This window comes from Pleurodeles waltl, chromosome 7 (genome assembly GCF_031143425.1).
Source record: "Pleurodeles waltl isolate 20211129_DDA chromosome 7, aPleWal1.hap1.20221129, whole genome shotgun sequence".
Lineage (NCBI taxonomy): Eukaryota > Metazoa > Chordata > Amphibia > Caudata > Salamandridae > Pleurodeles > Pleurodeles waltl.
This window is the reverse complement of record NC_090446.1, coordinates 253,410,752-253,431,500: the sequence shown is the minus strand read 5'-3', so window position 1 is coordinate 253,431,500 and position 20,749 is coordinate 253,410,752. Positions and strand designations below refer to the sequence as shown.

The following is a 20,749-nucleotide window of genomic DNA, read 5'->3' as shown; positions in this document are numbered from 1 at the left end:
TTTTTTCAATGCACTTTGCACTTTACTTCATTAGACCGCTATTACATCACGCTTGGTCTGCTTAAGAAGGAGTTCCTGCTAAGCGGCCTAGTATGGAAGTTTATCTGCCTTTATTAGTATCCAGCACATCGTACTTGAACTTTAACCATGGTGTTGTTTGGTTTGAATGCTCGTAGCACTTTATTCCAATAGATCTAGAGAGATTCCATTGCACGTGGCACTTTATTCTACCGCACTTTAGTCAGAACCTGGAATGCCAGCTGCATTCTTAACCATCTTGATCGTTGCACTCTTTTGTAATTGATCATATGTTGCCCTTTATTTTAAAGCACGTAACACTGAAATCCAATAGATTGGGGTGGCGGGTTCGTTTCACATGACACTTTATTCTATCACACTTTAATCAGAACTTGGAATGCCAGCTGCATTTATAACCATTGTGACTGTTGCACTTTATTGTCATTGATTATATGTTCTCCTTGCAGAAGGATATTTAAATCTATGAGAGCACTTTATAGCCGGGTTTTCTCAGTTGCTTCTTCTGTAGTATCTCTCCTCTTCTATTTTCAGCTTGTCCTCTGCAAATGGTGAAATACACAAGTAGGGTCTTGCAGTACCATGGCAGATATATATGTCCCTTGATGGGTGTTTTTCTTTGATGGTAATATGAGCTCAATTAAAAAAAAAAAAAAAAAACATTTACTTGTTTCTACGTCATGGCTTTGAAAATGAGATATCTCGGTGTCAGAACACAGCAGTGCCCTGTCATGAGTGCCAGAAATTCTCAACAGGCACACAGCAATTGAGTATCAAATGACTGCCCTGCCAGTAATAATCTAATTCAAGGGCTTCCAAAATGAAATTACCTAGTGATAGAGATGGTGTCCTTGATTGGGAAAGAGGATAATTGCTCACTTTTGTGAACTGCCATTGTTGTGTTTTATAGAATAACGTGTGAACAAATGGAACGATTACATAAATAAATCTTTGTTCCAAGATAATGTGCCAACTAAATAAGGCACAGATAACTCATACGACCTTGTGTTAATTTCTTTTGATAGCCACTGCCAGGAAGTAAGTAATGTCTTGAGTGAGAAAGCTGACTCCACAGTAATTAATGAGTAAATGTTATAACTAGCATGTTCCTAAGTATTGAGTGAGAGGTTCAAAATCATCATTTTTGTCCACCTAAAGTCTCAGACTATCGGTGTGTTGCATGGTGTGGATGGTGATAGTGCACACCTACGCTTTTCCACTGGTATCAACCATGGCTGTCAGCCCCACTACCAGAAAAAGGCTTCTCCGGGGCATGTGTTATGTCTTAGAGCTAGCGAATATACTAGAAACAAAATACAGAACTGTGTCTTTTGAATGTCCCCTGCACATTGATGAAAGCCACTGAGTACCCCATTAGGTAGGATACTCCCACAGTCAGGGGTGGGGGGCATCAAGGCCGCCCAAGTGGATGGGCTGCTGTGCCCATTCGGTCAAATATTGAAATTAAAGTCCCAGCATCATTGTTTGTGTCAACCCAGGCTCCCGTTGTTCCCCGTCAGAACCAGGCTCCCAAGAAGGCGCTGTCAAGCACTGAATTGTGCCATGTTTGGGTCCTAGAAGCTTTGCTGGTCCCATCTATGTCCTGTACACCATAAGTCAAGCAGCACTATGTGAGCATTACCTCCTTTGTGACATATACTTTCACGTATTTCACCACACCTTTTTACACATGCACCCATATCTTTAAACATTACCAGCTGTACTTCATTTGAATGGGCCTCACGCAATGCAAGTCAAAGAAGGCTCACTTTCCATGGCACAGATGCTATCTTACCGCCAATAGGGACTGCATAAACACCTGTGACCACCACCTCTAAAAGCAAACTGGTCCCGGAACAAAAATAGACACTAATGGCACATGCGCTGCCCGGGCGATTTCTATAAAATGGTCCTGGCTCAGTCTTTTCAGAGCACTCTTCAATTATTATTTCACTATTTTTTGTCATGCAGTTCCAGATTGCATGTCAATTATTGGTGTTGTATGTCAAAAAGTCCTGCACCCATCTCACCCCTAACACACACACACACCTCATGCCGCAAATAATGCCTGACCTCAAATATTGGCATACACTGCTTGCCTTGTGTGGATGTGTGCCCCTTCAGAGTCCAATGCACAGTGATAGATTCCAGGTCGGGACCAATCCTCTGCCACTGCATGCTGGCTGGTCCATTGTGAGGACGAGACAGAAGACACAAACGCAGATACATCTAGCAAGACCCTTACTACACTGTCCCAATCAGCACAAGAACATCGCCTGCTTGCTTGAGTGCGCGTCCTTTCAAGATTGGTGAACACTTTAGAGTGAAAAGGTTCCACTGTACCCTGTTGCCCCCAAAAAATAGCATATGGGAGGGCTGTCCCATTAGTGGTATCAGAATCTGTTTATGGTTAAATACAATTTAGATGCAGCATATATTATTGTGATGTGTTTTTAAAGTATTGGTTCAAAGAGGAATGTGCAAGTTGAGACATACATTTTATATCCAAAATTAATTCCATGTATCCTATAATCATCATAAGAAGTCATAGACAATCAAATTCTTCTTGCCAAGCCAAGAGATATTCTTGTTAGCTTGCACTTTTCTACCATGTACGACTGACTAAAATCAAGATCCTGGGATGATGCTTTGTTTTGTGATACTGACTGTGTCATTGGTTCAGTTGAGAAAATATTTTGAAATTGACATAAGCACAGTACTGTTCAAACTCTTTAATAGTTAACTTACATCTTCCATTGGTTCACTCACTTGTGGATCCTCTTTGATTGACTAAAAGGGGAATAAATTAAATCACAGATGAATTATGTGTTGTTTATTGAAAAATCACGAAAATGTGCAGTAGCTTTAACTCTAGTGAATGCGATCTGTTTTTTCTGGGTGCATAAACATTATTTTTCAATCCAGGGAAAATGAGGATGATTGAAATTTGAAGGAAAAATTAGAAGTGATAGCATGCACATAATCGAGTTTTAAAAGTAAACCTGATAAGGGCCCTAACCGCAGCCCTATGTACAGAGGGGACACTAAGAAGACTCTTGTGCATTGTAAAAGAAGAGCAGCAAAGAGCGAAAGAGTAAAGTCAAAGTCAAAGAATGTCGAAGAGAATAGATTGATTCCAGATTTTTCATAAAACGCCCAGTTTGAAAATAAAAGGCAGAAAAAGAAAAAGATGCTGCACCTTGCAATTAATATCTTCTTTTTTTTTTAAATAAAATGGAAATAAGATGATATTTTTTGGAAAAAGATGCTAAAAGTTTAAAACTAAGAACCACACACAAGAGCAGAACACACTTGAAGAATGAGGTGTGAATGGGGAAATTGTGTAATGGCAGGTTTGAGTTTATGTGTTTTTACCGTATTGAATTTATGTGTTTTCAAAATGCCATAGTCAAGCGTCCTTATTGGAAAGGGGTGTGTTCAAGTTTCATGTATAATTTTAAAACAGTCACTGACTGCATTTTACTCTTTGAAGGAACAGGTTATGCCAAAAAGCTAATCCACAGATATCCCGTAAAAACTGTTTCAAAAGTTGAAAGAAACAAAAGGCAATTTACGGCCGCATTGCCTGGGGTTTATCTTTTTGAGTAAGACATGGACTTGGAGGGGAGAATTGTAGCAAAGGACTTATGTAAATAAATCCAGATCTGTTAACAAATGTTGCAAATCTGACAACGATGATGTTAGGCGATAAAAATTCTTGCAAAGGCTTCTTGTCCTTTTCCCATCTGCATGCCCTTTGAGATTAATGACAAATCTTACACTCGTCACAATTAGCTTTTTACTTCTTTTGTCTCAGGCACGTTTTATTTATTTTTTAAACCGAGGGCCTTATTTATACTTTTTTAGCGCCGCATTTGCGTCGATTTTTGACGCACAATCAGTGCAAACACAAAATATAATTGTATTTTGTATGTTTGCGCCATTTTTGCGTCAAAAAGCGGAGCAAATACGGCGCTAAAAAAGTATAAATACGGGCCTAAAAATGTTCAGTTGGCCTTGATTAGAAATGAGGCTGGAATTGGCTTACTTTTTCATTTAGCATAGAAAAGTGGAAATCTTGAAACTATCACCCCTGGGTTCTCTGCAGGAACCAGTACACAAAATATTTAAGATACTAAAGCATTTTCTAGTATGAAGTAAGGTGAAGAGAAGAGGTGACAAAGACTGGTGTTCTGATAAGTTTAACAAGGACAGGCAGACACTATTGCCGGAGTGGCTTGAGAAAGAGATGGCTGGTGACACAATCAACTCTTTTAAAGCAGAAAAATCAAAGTTTGAAAAAATAAACCTTGTTTTAGCAGATTAATTTAGCAACAACTTGTACACTCTTTGGAGTTGTTCACTGCATTGCAAAGTGTGCTAGTTGTTGAACTGCATCTTTGTATCGAAAGGATAGAAGAGGTTGTTTTTATTGTTGTTTGTATGCAGAAGCTTCTTTGACATCAATGTATCCTTAATTCAGATTACTCAATGAAAACATATCAATAACACAAAAAACATAAATTTCATAATATGAAAATAACAATAACAATGTAAAAACACTGTAATGTTCCTTCATGTAAGTCATTGGTTTTTAACATTTTGACTTCTGTGGACCCCCAATTCACCATTACTTTAATCCCAGTACCCCCAATGAGTCATTATTGGAATTTGGGTATCCCCAAACTGAGACATTGTTGGAATCTGGGGACCCTGGCCTAAAGAATTTTAAATAATTTGACCTGGAAAAGAATACACAGAAATAGAGAAACATTCATCAAACAAATACAAAAATACTACATTACTTAATTTAATTTACAGATAAATATAAAACATATAAATGTCAGTTTTAATGGGAAGGTTGTGGCTCTTCTAAATTCATTTAAGGCCACTCATTGTCCATACTATATTCTGCTTGATGCACTTGCACTGTTCTCATGAATCAATCTGAAGATACCAGAGTAAATTTTAAGCCCCCAATTTGAAACTCCTTCACATTTACATAATGTTTTAACTTTTTCAGTTATCACTTTTACTTATTTATTTATTCACACTTTATTAATCTGTTAACATTATTTAAGGCCCTAAGCAGTTGCTGACCCCAAGAATAGGCATTGTGGACTCCCAGGGGTCCCCGCACCACAGGTTAAGAGCCACTGGTGTAATCCAATACTATGCTAATTGTAGACTCACTGAAAGCAGTGTATTAAAAAAATTGATGCAACTTAAAGTAGAAAAGTCCCATGTCATTATCAGCTGAATATGTGATGTATATATGACATTAGCCCAATATTGTGTAAGCGACCAAAGACTTTACAACTCATCTAGACCAGGGAGGGAGTTGGGGTGGGGGGGAGGTTGGACAGGGCACCTGGAGTAGAAAGCTGCACTGATTGCTTAAAATCCCCACCCAGCCAGCATTTAGCATTCAAACACTAACAAGGAACTGTCCACCCTAGGCTTTATCACAACCAGGGCAAATGGGTGTTGTTGAGTTAGGGTTCAGATATATAGCAGTAAGGGGTTAAACTTCTCCAATAACTCCTTTCACTTAAACAAGGTGCAGTCACCAGATAAGAAGATAGAGCCAGAAGTGGGTTCCTCAGAACCCTACAGGCAAAGGACACCATGCTTGCTGAAGGGATGTGTTGCTCTCATTTAGTAGCAAATTATATATTCAGTAACACCATAGGTCTAAATAACATGCACTAAGCAACAAGCAGTGACCTAGAGTTTCTTTTGAGCACGTCACATTCTTAAACAGACAAAGTACAGAAAGTATCAATGGAAACCTGTAAACAAAAACCACACTTTAGGAGATTAACGGCATGACAAATAATCTTCATAACAAGTGTATGGTTTTTATTCCTTTCATGCTTGGTACAACTAGAATTTTTATCATGGTCCTTTAACACCCTTTACCTTCTGCTGGGCTTCATATGAGCTCTGCCTAAAACTAGATGCAGTAATACTCGGGGGGTGTAGCTTGGTCACTAAGATTCAGGGGCAGGGGTGAGCTTCAGATTTCCCATCAATCAGGCTGGCATGTAATGTTAACTTACATTATACGACAAGCATGGTGCATGAGAGGGGCTAAGTGGGGGGTAAAATAACCAGTATTTTTAAGGACTTTCTAAATGGAGAGGGGGAGAGAATGTGTGCGTTTTTGCCTGTGTTTATGTAAACGTTCCTGGTGAAATCCGACAGACACCTCACAATACCCGACAGAAAGCACCTGTACCCAGCTAATTACCAGAAAATACATTTATTCGGGGGTGTAACACCCCAAATATCCCTCTGCTAATACTGTACCGAGAATAACAGATACCAATAGGTACTGCGATTCCCTTGTGCACTATTTCCACACCATTATGAGTTGTTTTATTGGAATAACGACAGAAATTATTGTTTCTGTACACATTTTCACACATTGTCAGTTGAGGACTTCCCCTAGATACATTACTGCTAAATGTGTGTGGGAAAAAGGTTGACTCTGAGGAAATTCAGGCACAATTCATAATCCCAATTCAACCAGTAATTCCGGTCAGCAGCCAAATTGGGGTTTTTAATAATATCCTATAAAGGGACTCAATATATTATCCTAGCCACTGAAATCATTCTGAACGTAAACAAATATTGCCAGAAAGAGAAGTAAATAGAGACTGGATGGATCATTTGGAAAACTATGTTATAGAGAACTGAATGTTCAATTGGAGTTACTTGCAAGATACTCAGTAACACACATACATGTAAATATCTAAAAACACAGATATGAGAAGATACTTCCTTGCCTCTATTTAAAATAGAGACCATTTCTGAATAAACAAAGTAGTAATGAAACAATTTATTAGGTCTTAAGTAGTTAACAACATCACAAAGACAAAGGAATTTTGCTGGATGGTGGGCCTCCGGTCTGCTGGTTGCATATTGAGGCAATTCATCATGGTAAGTGGACTAAAATTTGCATTTCTTTTTAAAAATCCGAGCTTTGAAAACAGAGAAATTCCAACCTCTGCTTCCAAAAGGCCGCAGAATGCTGGAGGGCCTTGCTGCCAGTCACCTGTCTCTTTTACATTATTTGTGCGTTTGCACCCCCCCTTTTCTACTTTTTCCCTTATACTACCGTAAAGTTTCAGGCTGATCCCTTCACCCTTTCCCACCTTGAAAACACACTTACATCAACATTCTGTTAGTGTACCTTTAAATATGTTCCTACCGAAAAGACTACTTAACATTTTGTCAATCCTATAAAAAATGTTGGACTCTTTACGAGCTGCCAAATCTGGTGAACGGTTACTCCCTTCCCCACTCTTTTCTCACCAGTTTCCAAAGTTAATGAAGTGGACATGTCTGCAGGTAGGCAAAATGTTCCATTTGAGTTTGACATTCACATTTTATGGAGAAGCAGAACGTCCATAGAAAGTGCTAGTGAAATATTTCTTGAACCAATAATGATGCCACCCCAGCAGGCCACACAAGACTTTGAGGAGAAGATTGTGATTGTGGATACGGAACTTATGCCCAAACCACTTGGCACTCAGTCTGGGTAAATCTAAATAAGGCATTGCTTGAGACACACTCAGAAGTGTGCAGAAGAAAGTCACAGCGTCTCATGGACTGTTTAAAAACTAGAACTGTCCACACTGATAAAAATATGTGTTCATTTATAATGTTTTTGCAAGATAAGGAAACTGGCTTCTTCCTCGAGATCTCAAACCTTGAACCAACTGACTGATCTTCATTGCAACAGAATTTAAGATATAAGATGTCTTAGTGAGTTATGTATTCGCTTGTGACCACTCTGTGTGAAATGAAGGTCATGACTAGCATGACCAGGTCCTCATGAGGCCCGGACAAATAGCAATGGGTTGAAACATAGACATCCACTCACAGGGTTCACTTATGATTGATTCTTTTTGGAGAGAATATGCACAAACGTATCATTCTATACAATATAAGTATGCTCATCTTTGGTCGAGCACTGCATCATCCGCAATTTTCTCACTGTCCATATTGAACCCTAATTGTGTCAGATAAATGATAGTCTGAACCACAGACAAAAGGGGTCCAAGATGTTTTTATTTCTAGAAATATATTATGATCTTATTGCCTTTGAGTAGCACAGGAGGTAATAATCTTAATGGGTCCCACAGGACAGTGATTGTGTTGAGGACCAGAGGAGACCTCCCAAATTAATTTTCTCAGTGAGGTGTTAGCTTCAAGCAGTCGATCAAAGTAACTGCTAGTAGAAAGTGAACCCAGAAAGCGGGCATATCTCTTTGCTTGAAGAGCCTGTGCTGCACAGTGTTAAGCCTATAGACATAACATTACCCCAAGAGACCTTGAGGATGGGTCATGCCTTGCCCAAAACACGTGTCAGCAGTGGAAGACAATATGTGATGTTTTTGATTGGAACTGATGACTATTTCTTGCTTTAAACACCTGCAGATTGTGCTTCTGTCTAAGGTATGAGTTGATCCGTTTCCATGGTGAACATGAGAATGAAACACGTCCAATATTGGGGGGCTTACGTCAGATTGTTTCTCCATCTGTGAGTTATTGTAACTGTATGTCATACAATGTTACAATGTATAGCAGAGTGTACATGTGTGTTTGTATGAATTTTCTCCTACCCCTATACTGTCCCTATATAATCAGCAGTGTAATAATGCCTTACCATAACTAGGTGCCCATATAGAGTCTATTGCACAATGGTACTATGGCAGGGGTGTGCAATCCACAAGCATTATAGGGATGAATACCTGATGCCAGTGATGGGCACTAGGGTGGTATCAGAATAGTGTTGCTAGAATACCGTCTGACGTGAATATTATGCAATAAATATCTTATACAAAAATATTGCCCCATTGGATTTAATAATAATATACGAAAACTGAAACAATATATTTGAGAATAATATTTAGGACACAGCATTTATGTCAGATGATATTTCTTTCTACGATATTCTGGCATACAGTTTGCTACTTGATGCCAAGAATATGCTATTCTTGCCTCTCCCTCGTACCATTTTCAAAGCTAGATTTATCCTGATTTGGTCCCATAATCATTGTGTCCTTCTAGGGTTACAGTACCCATCATCATATTGCAGCATTACTGACTGTGGAACACTTCAAGAATGGTAGTTTTTCAGCTATCACCTGACGTGTGGGCCACGGCCATGGTGAAAGTGTGTTAGGGTGATAAGGGTCAATAACCATAGTTATTGACTGGCTCTAGAGCTAATAATGCCTGTAACACATGGATTTGATTCCACGGTCGCCGTTTTGCTGTTCAGACATTGCAGATCCGCTTTATAACCGCAGTTATGGACTGCACTTTGGAACATCTTAAATTGCTGGCAGCAGTCACGATGATAATAAATTGCTAATTTACTTACGCACCCTAGACCGTTCTACATAACAGTCAAGAAAAAGAACAGATAGACTTAACAAATACTGCACTCAGAATTCAACGACCGATGCTTACAATATTGGTGATAAACGATACAACGGAAAGGACACAATAACGCCCGTTCGATTCAGTGCTTGAGTGCATACAAACTAAAGCAGGCACAGTTGAAGAAGCATAACTTTACTCATGCTTACAAAGGCCTTTGTTTGGCAGGTGCTGAAAGAATGCAATTCACAGGGTGGCATTCCTTGTGCTAGTGCCTTTGAAGTATCTGAGCTGATTACCCAGCGTTGCCTGTATGCAGTACCCTCGCAAAGTGCAGAAGAAAGAGGGAAGGGAAAAGACACGTCTTTGTAATCCAGATGTTATGTGGATAGGTCACTGAAGCTGTTACACAAAGGAATGATTTGATGTAACCTTCAGTCCAATCCATAAAATATGTTTGAGCAGTCCGCCTGAATTCAAAACTAAAGGAAAGCTGTGTTATCTACACACACTTTTCACATGATTTAATGCACGCCTGTGTAACAAGGGACAAGAGAACTCAGATGTCAAAGGGCAAAACGACCCAACCAATGTGCCTGAAGAAAGCCTGTTGTCGGCTTTTGTGCATGCCAGAGTGTTTTATAGGTTTTGTTCCAAAATATAGCGCTCGGTATTATAAAACACATAGATCCAGATTTACAAGAAGTGGCACAGCGTGGCTGCTGCGTCAAAATTGGCAGTGCCGTGATGCGTCACATCTAAAATGCAGGGATGCACCGTATTTACAATAGTATGGCGCACTCCTGTGTTCCCCCAGCACTAGCTCTAAAGTTGCTGCCAAGTGCCATTGCAGCCATCCTTGCGCCATAGTCCAAGAGTGTTTCAAACCTGTTGTAGGGTGACCATACTTTGAGGAGCAAAAACTGGGACAGGTAAGACATACAAGAAGGACTAACAACTTTACACTCACTTTTATATCTGGCCTGTCCCGATTTTTTACGTAGCTTTGTGAATGTGTGCCTATACATGTGTGTGTTTACAAATATATATGTATATATACACATACACACACACACATTTACAAGACTATACATATAAAATTAGCTATGGCTTGACCTCCCACCCTGCACCCCCAACCCTCCCCCACACACCTCTCTCTGACCCCAACTCCGTCTCGCTGCTGGGAGCAGACAGGGGACTGTGTTGCCTGACAGTAACAGATAAATTACTTAATTATTGCATACCTTGTAGGCGTCTGTTAAAGGAGAGCATACCTTTAATTTATGCTTCCCTAGATAATCTGACCTTTGTCCCAAAAACCGGGACATTTATGTAATAATTTGATCTTTGTCCCAAAAACCGAGACATTGGTTTAAATTTAAGAGAAGCGTCGGAACACCAGGACAGTCCTCTAAAAACCGGGACTGTCTGGTGAAATCCGGGACATCTGGTCACCCTAACCTGTTGGGAAGTGTGAGACAATATTATTTTGAAAACTAAAACCAGGCTTAACCAGAAATGACATTTATAACTTCATTGATGAACCCCTTACTTTGTGACTTCAGAGTAAGCTAACAATTTTGAGACAGGATTCCATGTCTAGCTATGCATGAACAGGGCCATTAAGTAGTCTCTGATAATGAGTAGTGCCAAAGTTCCCAAGCTTAATACTGGCCCTAGATATAAAAGGAAGGCAAAACAGGATATAAAAGTAATAGTCTGTGGCTACTTATTTCTCTGGCAGGGATATCAACTCTCCCTTCTATACTGTGAGACAATAAAAGTAATAATCTGTGGCTATTTATTTCCCTGGCAGGGATACCAACTCTTCCTTCTATACTGTGAGACCCCCAGTTCCAAGTCACACTATTATAAGAGGGGCAACTCTTCTCCTATAATTACTTTGAGTTAATTCTGAGAGTTTGTTACTTCCTTAATTATGTGTTTAACAACTTTGTTAAAGAGGTGATATATGCTATCATTGTGATGTACGGAAGGCTGGTGGTGAAATTGAACATTAATCTGGATTCTAAATATTGCAATCTAGTGGTCTATATCACTGATATTAGCTAGACAGCAAGCCAGCAAAGGTTTGAAGCTAAAATCATAAACTAGAATGCAGAAACAGACACCATGCAAAGAGAAATGTGAATTAGATTCCTCAGAATTCAAATGGGCCAATAACTTGATTACTAAGTAAAAGTAGTTAATAAAAGCTAATGCCTCCTTGAATCAGTCATTACACATACCAATTTTAAAAAATGGAATAGAGATCCAGTTGCTGTAATTGGGAAAATTAATGTCTTCATGATCATGAGTCTCCATAAAATCAGTTACCTTTTTTAAAATACACATTGACAACAAAGTTCATCCATGGAATTACAGGGAATGTAAATAAGGTAATTTGGGGTTAAAGAAAATCAGTGTTACTTTGGAAAAAGCTACATTGAGTGCTGAGAAAATTAGGGTGGATTTTGAATGATTTTTCATTGTACTTTTGGGCCATTCAAAAGACATAGTTCATTTTTCAATTCTAGATTATGTCCAGAAGCTACAGCACAACACATAATTATCTAACTGCAGGCTATTCATTTACATTTACCAATTCATACCTTTCTTTAGCAAAGGTGAAAGAAGATTATACAGTTTCAGTTGCATCTGGTACAAAACCAGTACACTTTAAAAACTTCTATTTACTTCCACCTGTTAGGGGTTCTATTTTAAGAAGTCTTCTAAATGTATTGGGAAAGTAATGTCACAGGAAACCTGGGAACAGACTAAATGCAAACTACACGCAAGTTTAATATTCCTGAAACACCTTGAAATGCCATGAATTGTTTCAAACAAAAGACATCAACTTGGTACTGTGCTATAGAAGATATCTCATGGGAGATAGTCTTACTTTAGGAATCTTTGAAAAATAGATGAGAGGACCTGGCTTTGAAAGAGACAAGAAACATATTAGCAAGAATTAATATGCATTAGGCTTGGGGTTGCCTTGCAAAGATGTAGTAAATCAGAATCTTTATATAGGTTTTCTCAAAGGGTACCTTCAGTTTAACATGTGTTGCTTGGCCTCACCAGCAATAAAAACCTCCAGACAACATGTGCATGTGATAGAAGATATGATAAAGCAAACACAAAATACACTTAAATAGATGAACAATTAAAAGTCAAAATCAACTAAGATTAAAACAATAAAAATGTGATTCAAACAAAAAAGGCACAATAATAAAGACTTTCTTATGTAGCTTAACACATATTAAAGAATATTCAGTTGTTTTAGATGCCCCTTTGTAGCAGATAACTAGACATAGGCACCAATAAGGTGTCAGCTACAAGCATATGGGTAGGATAAATGATGGAGAATAGGACAGTAATGTAATTTACTTTCTGACTAAGAAACCTTCAAGGAAGTTTAATCATTTTTTAGAGTTGAACCAAGTAGTTTTGTTTAGGGCGATGATGTTGAAATTGGATACTGAAAATTCGCTAGTTTGGTTATAACACATTGAGGAATTTAGAGATTCCAATGTAGACAAGTTTCTTGATTTATTAAATATATGTTGCATCTTTAGGATGATCAGAAAGAGGAAATCATTCTGGAATAGAACACAGTAAATCAAAGGTTGTATGTTCTTATACAGCAGTGAGGCTATGGCAAGTGAGTAGATGGAGTTCCTCGATTAAACCCCATTTAATCTACTGCTTTTATGGATTTCCATCAAGTTCACCCTGCTGATGAGTGTGGTGGAGACTCAAGCACCTCAACTAGAAAGGAAACTGATGCAGCAGAGAATATGCATACACAGCAAGGAGAAGAGGACAGGCGCAGTGTGAGGCAGGTTAGGTGGAAAGCGTGCATCACTTAGAAAATAAGTGGTGAGAGAAGAATGCGAAAAGGACAACCAGAAACACTGCTGAATGAGTTCCGGGATTGTAAGGTGAGACCTACTGAGTGATGTCTTAGGAATGGATAGCATTGTGTTTTTAAGTGTGGACCAGGAAGGAGAAAGAAAATGAAGCAAGCACCATTGATTCTGATAACATAATAGCACAGCTTGAGCTGCCACTTGAGCTAATCGAGTCAGTGGAATTTGGTGCATTATGTTTCATGTGGTGGCCATATTGAGGCAATTGCCTAGATGTACTATCTACACAGGAAGAGAGACATTTTCATTGTGTGATCTGGCAGAGGTACCAAGTAATGGATGCACCACTGTTGATACTGTTTCATTGTGAACTCAGGAAGGTGCACAGGGTAATGTTTTGGGCATCACCCGATGTGGTGGAGGAAGTGCTGTTCTATTCTTGTTTATATTTCCAGAGTATATAAGTGGATGTGACCCTAAATAGGCACAAGAGCACATTGCTATGCTGCCATACTTCATGGCAAATGGCCCACTGGTAGAGTTCTTGTGCAGATATTATGTACTGTCACTATGAAATATTGAATAAGAGCAACTTCAAAAATTGACTCATAAATAGATTTTCTGAATTTGTCCCTGGTGAAGTCCCACATGGGGATGAAACGTGATGGCTAGGAAGTTCTTTTGAATTTGTTTTTTTGACACTATATTGTCTCAGCATCTCAGATCTTGGGTATATGGCTGAATTGAACATGTGAAAAGTTGGATGTTGGACTCTGATCAGTGCTTCCCATCTGTTTAGTTTCATTTACAAGAGCAGATTGTGTTGAAACTGAGCAACGGTAATTGACACACCCTAAAGACAGAATTAGTCACAGAAAACAGTAAAGGGCACACCTTTAATAGACACAGTGTTGTGTGTGTTTATATGAAGAAATAGTGATTGCCAAACCTTTATAGGGAAAAAACTGGTTTCACAGTTAAACAGGGTGTGTGCTTGTGACTACTTTACATAATAATGTGAGGGCCTACTTGTGATTCAATGTAATACTCTGAACCTCTTTGTAGTACAACCTTTCACTTAAATCACTCAGGATTAGAGACCAGTTTGGTGAGTTCCACCTTCATGCTAGAAGGAAATTTGCAGTACGTCACCCCACCCCGATCTTTCTAAATCTTCCAAGGGAACTACATTAAAGTGAGGTAAGTGGAAGAAGGTGTTCCTGAACTATGTCAGGGTATGTGGTATAAACATAAGAGCAGAGATAATGTTACCACTTTTGATGCACAGTTTGGGGGAGGGGAAGCTGAAATTTAGGAGAATATGTCAGAACTTCTAAAATGAGCTACATGAGATCTCAAAATATTTGACATATAGGTGAAATACTAAACTTATACTAATTACCATGTGTAATACAATTTTTGAAAGATTTTATTTTGAGAAGAGTACACAAAGAGAGGAAGTATGCAGCAACACGTAATTTTGAAGCGCTAGCTGATAAACGGATTAGGGATCCATTTCTACTACACTGCAAAAGCGAGAGAATGAGGGAGGAATTACAGATGAAAAATACACCATTATTATGTGAAGTGCTATTAACGTAAAACAGGTGAAACATGATTAGATATGTGGATGATTAAAAAAAGATAAGATAGCAGCTGCGGTGAATACCATGTGCATGAGGGAATGTAAGTGTGGCAGAAAAAAAGAAGGTAATTTGAAGGGCCACTGTTCCTACTGTAAGCTGGTGTGATGCATGGTGAATGGATAGTGGGATTCACTAGTAGTGAAAGCAACATGCAGCAAGTGTTGTGGAAAATTACATTGTGTGAAGTGTTGCAGAGTTTTGAGATTGAGGAAAAGGCAGAAAGTTGTACCGGAAGTGTGTGAGGAAATTGTGTTGCAAGTGGGAAATAAGTGGATTGAAAACCCTTTATATAGCGTAACAGTGAAATGATGGCTGATTCCTGCTCATACTTCAATCATTACAGATTAAGGTTTTTATATACATTTCAAACAGAAGCTAAGACATACAGAATGGATATCAGAATATGAGTTTGGGGGTAGAGGGTGATTAAAAAAGGGCATTTCTAAGCTGTTTGGAATTTCCTAGTAAAACAGAGGTGAGATAATTCAATGTTCCTATTAAATAGGATCTTATAGGATGGCCCACCCACAAGGATCTAGGTTTACTTTTAGATCCCAATGTGCACCCACAAGTACAGTTTTATATGGTAGAAGAGAGTGATGTTTTGATTTTGAAGGATTTATCTGGAGGTTTTTAAAGCTGAATTAGCATGTTTAAAGACTCGTGATAGGAAGGTTTGAAACCGGAGCCATGTTAGATTTAAGTAAAAGTGAGGTGGGGGTGAATGACTTTCAAAAAGGAGGAGCAGGTGATGACAGTGGTATTAAAGTGTAGGGCTGTGGTATGAAAATAAAACATTTCTCTAATAGTAGAAGTGGTAGGAAAACCTATGGGAGCTCCATTGTTGATCACAGTGATTGAGTAAAAAAATATCTAAAAGAGCTGCTTAAGAGTCAAGTTGGATTTTGCATGTTTTGGAAAATGTTCTTATACGTTTTGTCAATATAGTTTGTTTCTTATATGCAGATGTTTTGTTTCCCTTATATATTCTAGGTGTATTATCTGTTTCTTTTTTCCTGCTGTTTTAATTGATGAGAGGACATTGATGAAAGGAAGATGTGCTGCATCATTATAATGCTGTAGAAAGGGTTCCATTTGGAACTGAATGTGATAAATCAAACCTGTATGTTTCTACAATATCAATTGGTCTTTGGCAAGTCAGTGAATGTGGTGCCTCAAATAATCTAAATTTTTTGTAGACATTCCTTATTTTCATCATGGAGCTTAATCCACATCCATAAGGTGATTATTTCTGCATAAAGGTCAAACTTTTTTCTGAAAGTTTATCGTAAATGGTAACACTGTCAATTGTCCATTAGACCTTCCTTCTTTTGGGGTTGATTTCACTGAATTCAATTAATTAATTTTATTCTTGTCCTAAGGGTACATTCCCAAACATTAGGCAAACATTACAGAACACTTTAGCAGCAAGCTACCAGTGAACAGAAAGTCCTTACAGTGATGTGTAGTCTCCTCTGTTCAAGACCTGTCAGTTCTAGAAACCTTCATGTTCAGAAGACAGACCAAGATTCCTACGTACATGGCAGTATGCTCTGGTGACTGTCTTCCAATGTCCTTAAGCAAGTCTTTGCCAAGATGTACATGGATGATACAACTCTTTTGTTTTTTCCCTACAGAAGGCAACACAGGTACTCCTTTACTGAGGGACAGTGGAGCTGTATGAGAATCTCAAAATGAGAAATCAATCATTTCATTGCTAGGTACCCTTCAGCTAGTGTGCCCCAATACCCCTTTCTCTACAGTTGCAGTGTCATACCAGTCCTGGTATAAACTGGTTTATGAAGCAAATTTCACAGAACATTTGCTGAAAAATATAAGGTGGTGGATGCATATGTTGGTGAACCAAAGCCCTAAAACTACAATCTCCCATGGATATTGCTTCAGCACCACAGACACAACACAATTGCCATGTGAAACAGGAACCTCCCATAGAGCGCAGTGAAAGGATCCAATGATGCTGTTGACAGAAGCTCACTCCCTTCTGCCTGGCCTGGCCACCACATTGTCCATTTCTGAAGCAAATAATGAAGCTTCAGAAGGAGCGGATAAACCACGGAGGGCAATATATATGCCTTAACCAGATTAAATAATTAAATACTTAGGGTCATATTTATACTTTTTGACGCAAAATTGCGCTAACGCAGTTTTGCGTCAAAAAAATTAGCGCCGGCTAACGCCATTCTGAAGCGCCATACGGGCGCCGTATTTATTCAATGACGTTAGCCGGCGTTAGCCGCCGGCGCTGCCTAGTGTGCGTGAAAAAAAACGACGTACACCAGGCAGCGCCGGCGTAGGGAGATATGGAGCTTGGGCGCCAAAAAATGGGGCAAGTCAGGCTGAGGCAAATTTTTCGCCTCAACCCAATTTGCGCCATTTTTTTCGACTCCCAACCCCCATTGAAATGACTCCTGTCTTAGCAAAGACAGGAGTCATGACCCCTTGCCCAATGGCCATGCCCAGGGGACTTCTGTCCCCTGGGCATGGTCATTGGGCATAGTGGCATGTAGGGGGGCACAAATCAGGCCCCCCTATGCCACAAAAAAAAAAAAAAAAAACTTACCTGAACTTACCTTAATGTCCCTGGGATGGGTCCCTCCAGCCTTGGGTGTCCTCCTGGGGTGGGCAAGGGTGGCAGGGGGTGTCCCTGGGGGCTTGGGAGGGCACCTCTGGGCTCCCTCCGAGCCCACAGGTCCCTTAACGCCTGCCCTGACCAGGCGCTAAGAAACGGCGCAAAAGCGGCCGTACGTCATTTTTTTTGACCCGCCCACTCCCGGACGTAAATTTTGCCTGAGAGTGGAAATACAGCGCACATGCCTCGGAGTCAATTTTTTAGATGGGAACGCCTACCTTGCATATCATTAATGCAAAGTAGGTGTCCACGCTAAAAAATGACGCAAACTCCATGGACTTTGGCGCTAGACGCATCTAACGCCAAAGTATAAATATGGAGTTAGTTTTGCGTCAGAATTGCGTAAAAAAAAACGACGCAATTCCGGCGCAAACAGAGTATAAATATGCCCCTAAACATCTAACTTTTGCAAGTGAACTAGGATATTTGAAATCTGTGTTTAGATTTGGACAGAAATCACATTAAGATTTGTAATCTCATGTTATGATGGCTATCACGCATTAGACATTAGTTTATGCAAGATTTACAGTTTAGTTATTATAAAGCTAGAGGCAGGCGAGCTGTCAAACTTTTGTGTTTGAATGTGATATATTTGACTAGAGGGACTATGGTCTTCATCCCCATACTATAACCATCTTGTGCAGGTAGGTGAATCAAGCTGGCTCAGTTGCTCATACAGTCAACTTTTCATTATGCTCATTTCAATATTTTGCAGAGGTTGGGGGAGAATAGCAGTGATAAGAGTGGAAAGTTAGGGTTTTCAGGCACCTGCCTAAAAAGCAGTGAAATGGGGAGATATCCTAACAGACTGACAAGGGTGTCTGGGATGTTAACAGATCTTGGAGGTGTAAGAAAAAATAAATCACATCAGGTTTAGGAATCTTGTATTCATTTTAACATAATTGCTTTCCCGACATCTAGAAGAAATCTCTGCTCTTATAGTTACTCTTGTATTGTTCAGCTTAACATGTATGAGCCTGTTTACCATTTGCTGTTGTGCTTTCACAAATCAATATAATCATTTTACCAAGTAATATTTAACTTATTTTTGCAAATAATTAATAAAGAAGGCAGACCTTTTTCCAAAATAGCCTAGTTCGCTGCGTGGATTCTTTTCCTGCTTTGTCCTTTGCATCCTCTTTCAGGATCTCTGTTGATTTGGTGAGCTGTTGCTGCTGTTGCCCTGTAGGTTCTGAGGTTTTAGTGTCTTGCTTTGCTGTTTGAGCAGGTGATGGCTTTTCTGATTTCACAGTAACAGCCACCACAGATGGCTCAGGGGGGGCAACCTAAAATAAAATATGCAAAAGAGAACACTTGAGCTTTACAACAAGAGTAAAAGTTAATGAAGAACTGGTACACAACTCTAAAATGTAGTTCACATATTGAATGCAAGAATCAATCCCAACATTGTTCTTCAAGCAGTTCAAAACATGCACTGACATGATTCTGTAGGTATGTGCATATATTTATAGACTGTGATGACCTCAATACATGTCTTTACACTGTGTTAAGTGAAGTCCAAGTGGATATGAGGATGTGCCTGCAAACGTGTTCTACAGAACTTAAAACTCCTCAGATTACCATTCTTTTCTGAGTTTACCAACTTTCCTAACATTTCATATTAGGTTACCGAGATTGTGGCAGGTCAGGTTGATCAAAGTTTTAGTAAACATCTTATCAAAAGATCACACCAGTTCCAGATGGAAGCTATTGACAGGAAACAATGTAAATTTCATGTGAGGTTGATTAACAACTTTTGAAATGTGCAAAAAGAAATGACTTCCTAATGAGGAAGGCTTCCCTGTCTGGATTTCAACTTGTGACCTGCATATTACCCATAGATAGCAGCAGATGTCGGCAAGACATATATGACTGTATTAAGATTGCATTTAAGTGAACTGCTGATAACATAAACACCAACACACACAACATACATACACACACCCAACTTGGAACTTACTGCATTAATTTATTAGAAATGAAACATGCGACCTGCAAATTGCACAATATCTCTGCTGCCAGAACATTGTTATACTGTTACTGCTGCGTTACTTGGGCACAGCTGTCATGTTTACCCTTTGAACCTTTGTCAGCCAGGCCTCTTTGTGAGCATGATCATCTAACATACCTACCCCCTAAGAATCAGCCATGAAATGCACAGGAACTTATTACGGATCCATGATTACATTGTTGCAGCTTTTCCTTTTGTCATGAGGAGAGAAATTTGTATTCATGCAAATTAATTTTTACTTTTTCTTTGAAAATGGCCACATGTATGAAATGTTAAAATATATTTAGATTATACATTTTCCATCAAAGTGAAGACAAGATAAAAGTCATGAATGGGAGAACTACTACTTTGGAAATAGCTCTGACTTTAGGCCTCATCTGAGTTTAAGATGCTATTCAAAGCTATGGAGTTTTAGAATAATTTGACTTAATGCTTTTGATGAAAGATTGGATAATGAGTGACCACCTGTGCCTTATGTAGATGTACAAAACCTTTAGCACATAATGATCTCCGAGTTGTACTGAGTGGTTTGTGTGGTGACAACTCAAGAGGCTCACTGGGAAAGACAAATATCCTTGAAGTGTTTTTGATGATCAACTCTGAGCCAATGAAGCTGCATGAAAATTAGTAGATGTTTTTCACAACGTCTCATGATTAGCAGAAAACTAGTTGCACAGTTTAGTTTTTTTTTGCTGCTTGATAAATGCCAGCTGTTAGTGCGACTATTTTTTGGGTTTAAAATTCTGGCTTTTAGACTTCTGTTGTGGCCTAAAGTCTGCTGTCCAGGAAAAGGAAGATAGGATTAAGTGTTGTAAGCTAGTAATAACAGACACCATAGATTTACTGTATTCATTCAGAGCTATCCCAAAGCAGTGACATATGTTACAGTTAGAGTGTATAGAACATAATTTCATTTTTATCTGCACCTAAAAGGGCCTCCAGTGAAATTAATATACCCAGATATAGAGCTAACTGATTTGCCAGACTGAATTTCTCTGCATTCATAATTTGGTCATTTGTTGCTCACATCGGCTTTTGGGGGTTACTAACAGCAACATTTTGTCACTTATGTAGCCTTGTCAGAAATTCAGAAATGTAGGCACTGATTTTAAATATATGCTTTACTTTTTAATCCATG

The 20,749-nt window shown here is 39.0% G+C and overlaps 1 protein-coding gene across 6 annotated transcripts in view; it reads right to left on the bottom strand.

The window, feature by feature from the left end:
* The window catches only part of BCAS1 (brain enriched myelin associated protein 1), a 364,378-nt gene that overhangs the window by 70,478 nt on the left and 273,151 nt on the right, over window positions 1-20,749 (bottom strand). For 4 of the 6 annotated variants that reach the window (XM_069243624.1, XM_069243621.1, XM_069243618.1 and 1 more), the window contains 2 exons: window positions 18,677-18,886; window positions 2,785-2,826 (listed from right to left, as the gene is read on the bottom strand). In XM_069243624.1, coding sequence (XP_069099725.1) covers window positions 2,785-2,826; window positions 18,677-18,886 — 252 coding nt within the window. The remainder of the gene's footprint in view (window positions 1-2,784; window positions 2,827-18,676; window positions 18,887-20,749) is intronic. The other 2 variants (XM_069243622.1, XM_069243619.1) reach the window with 1 other exon arrangement.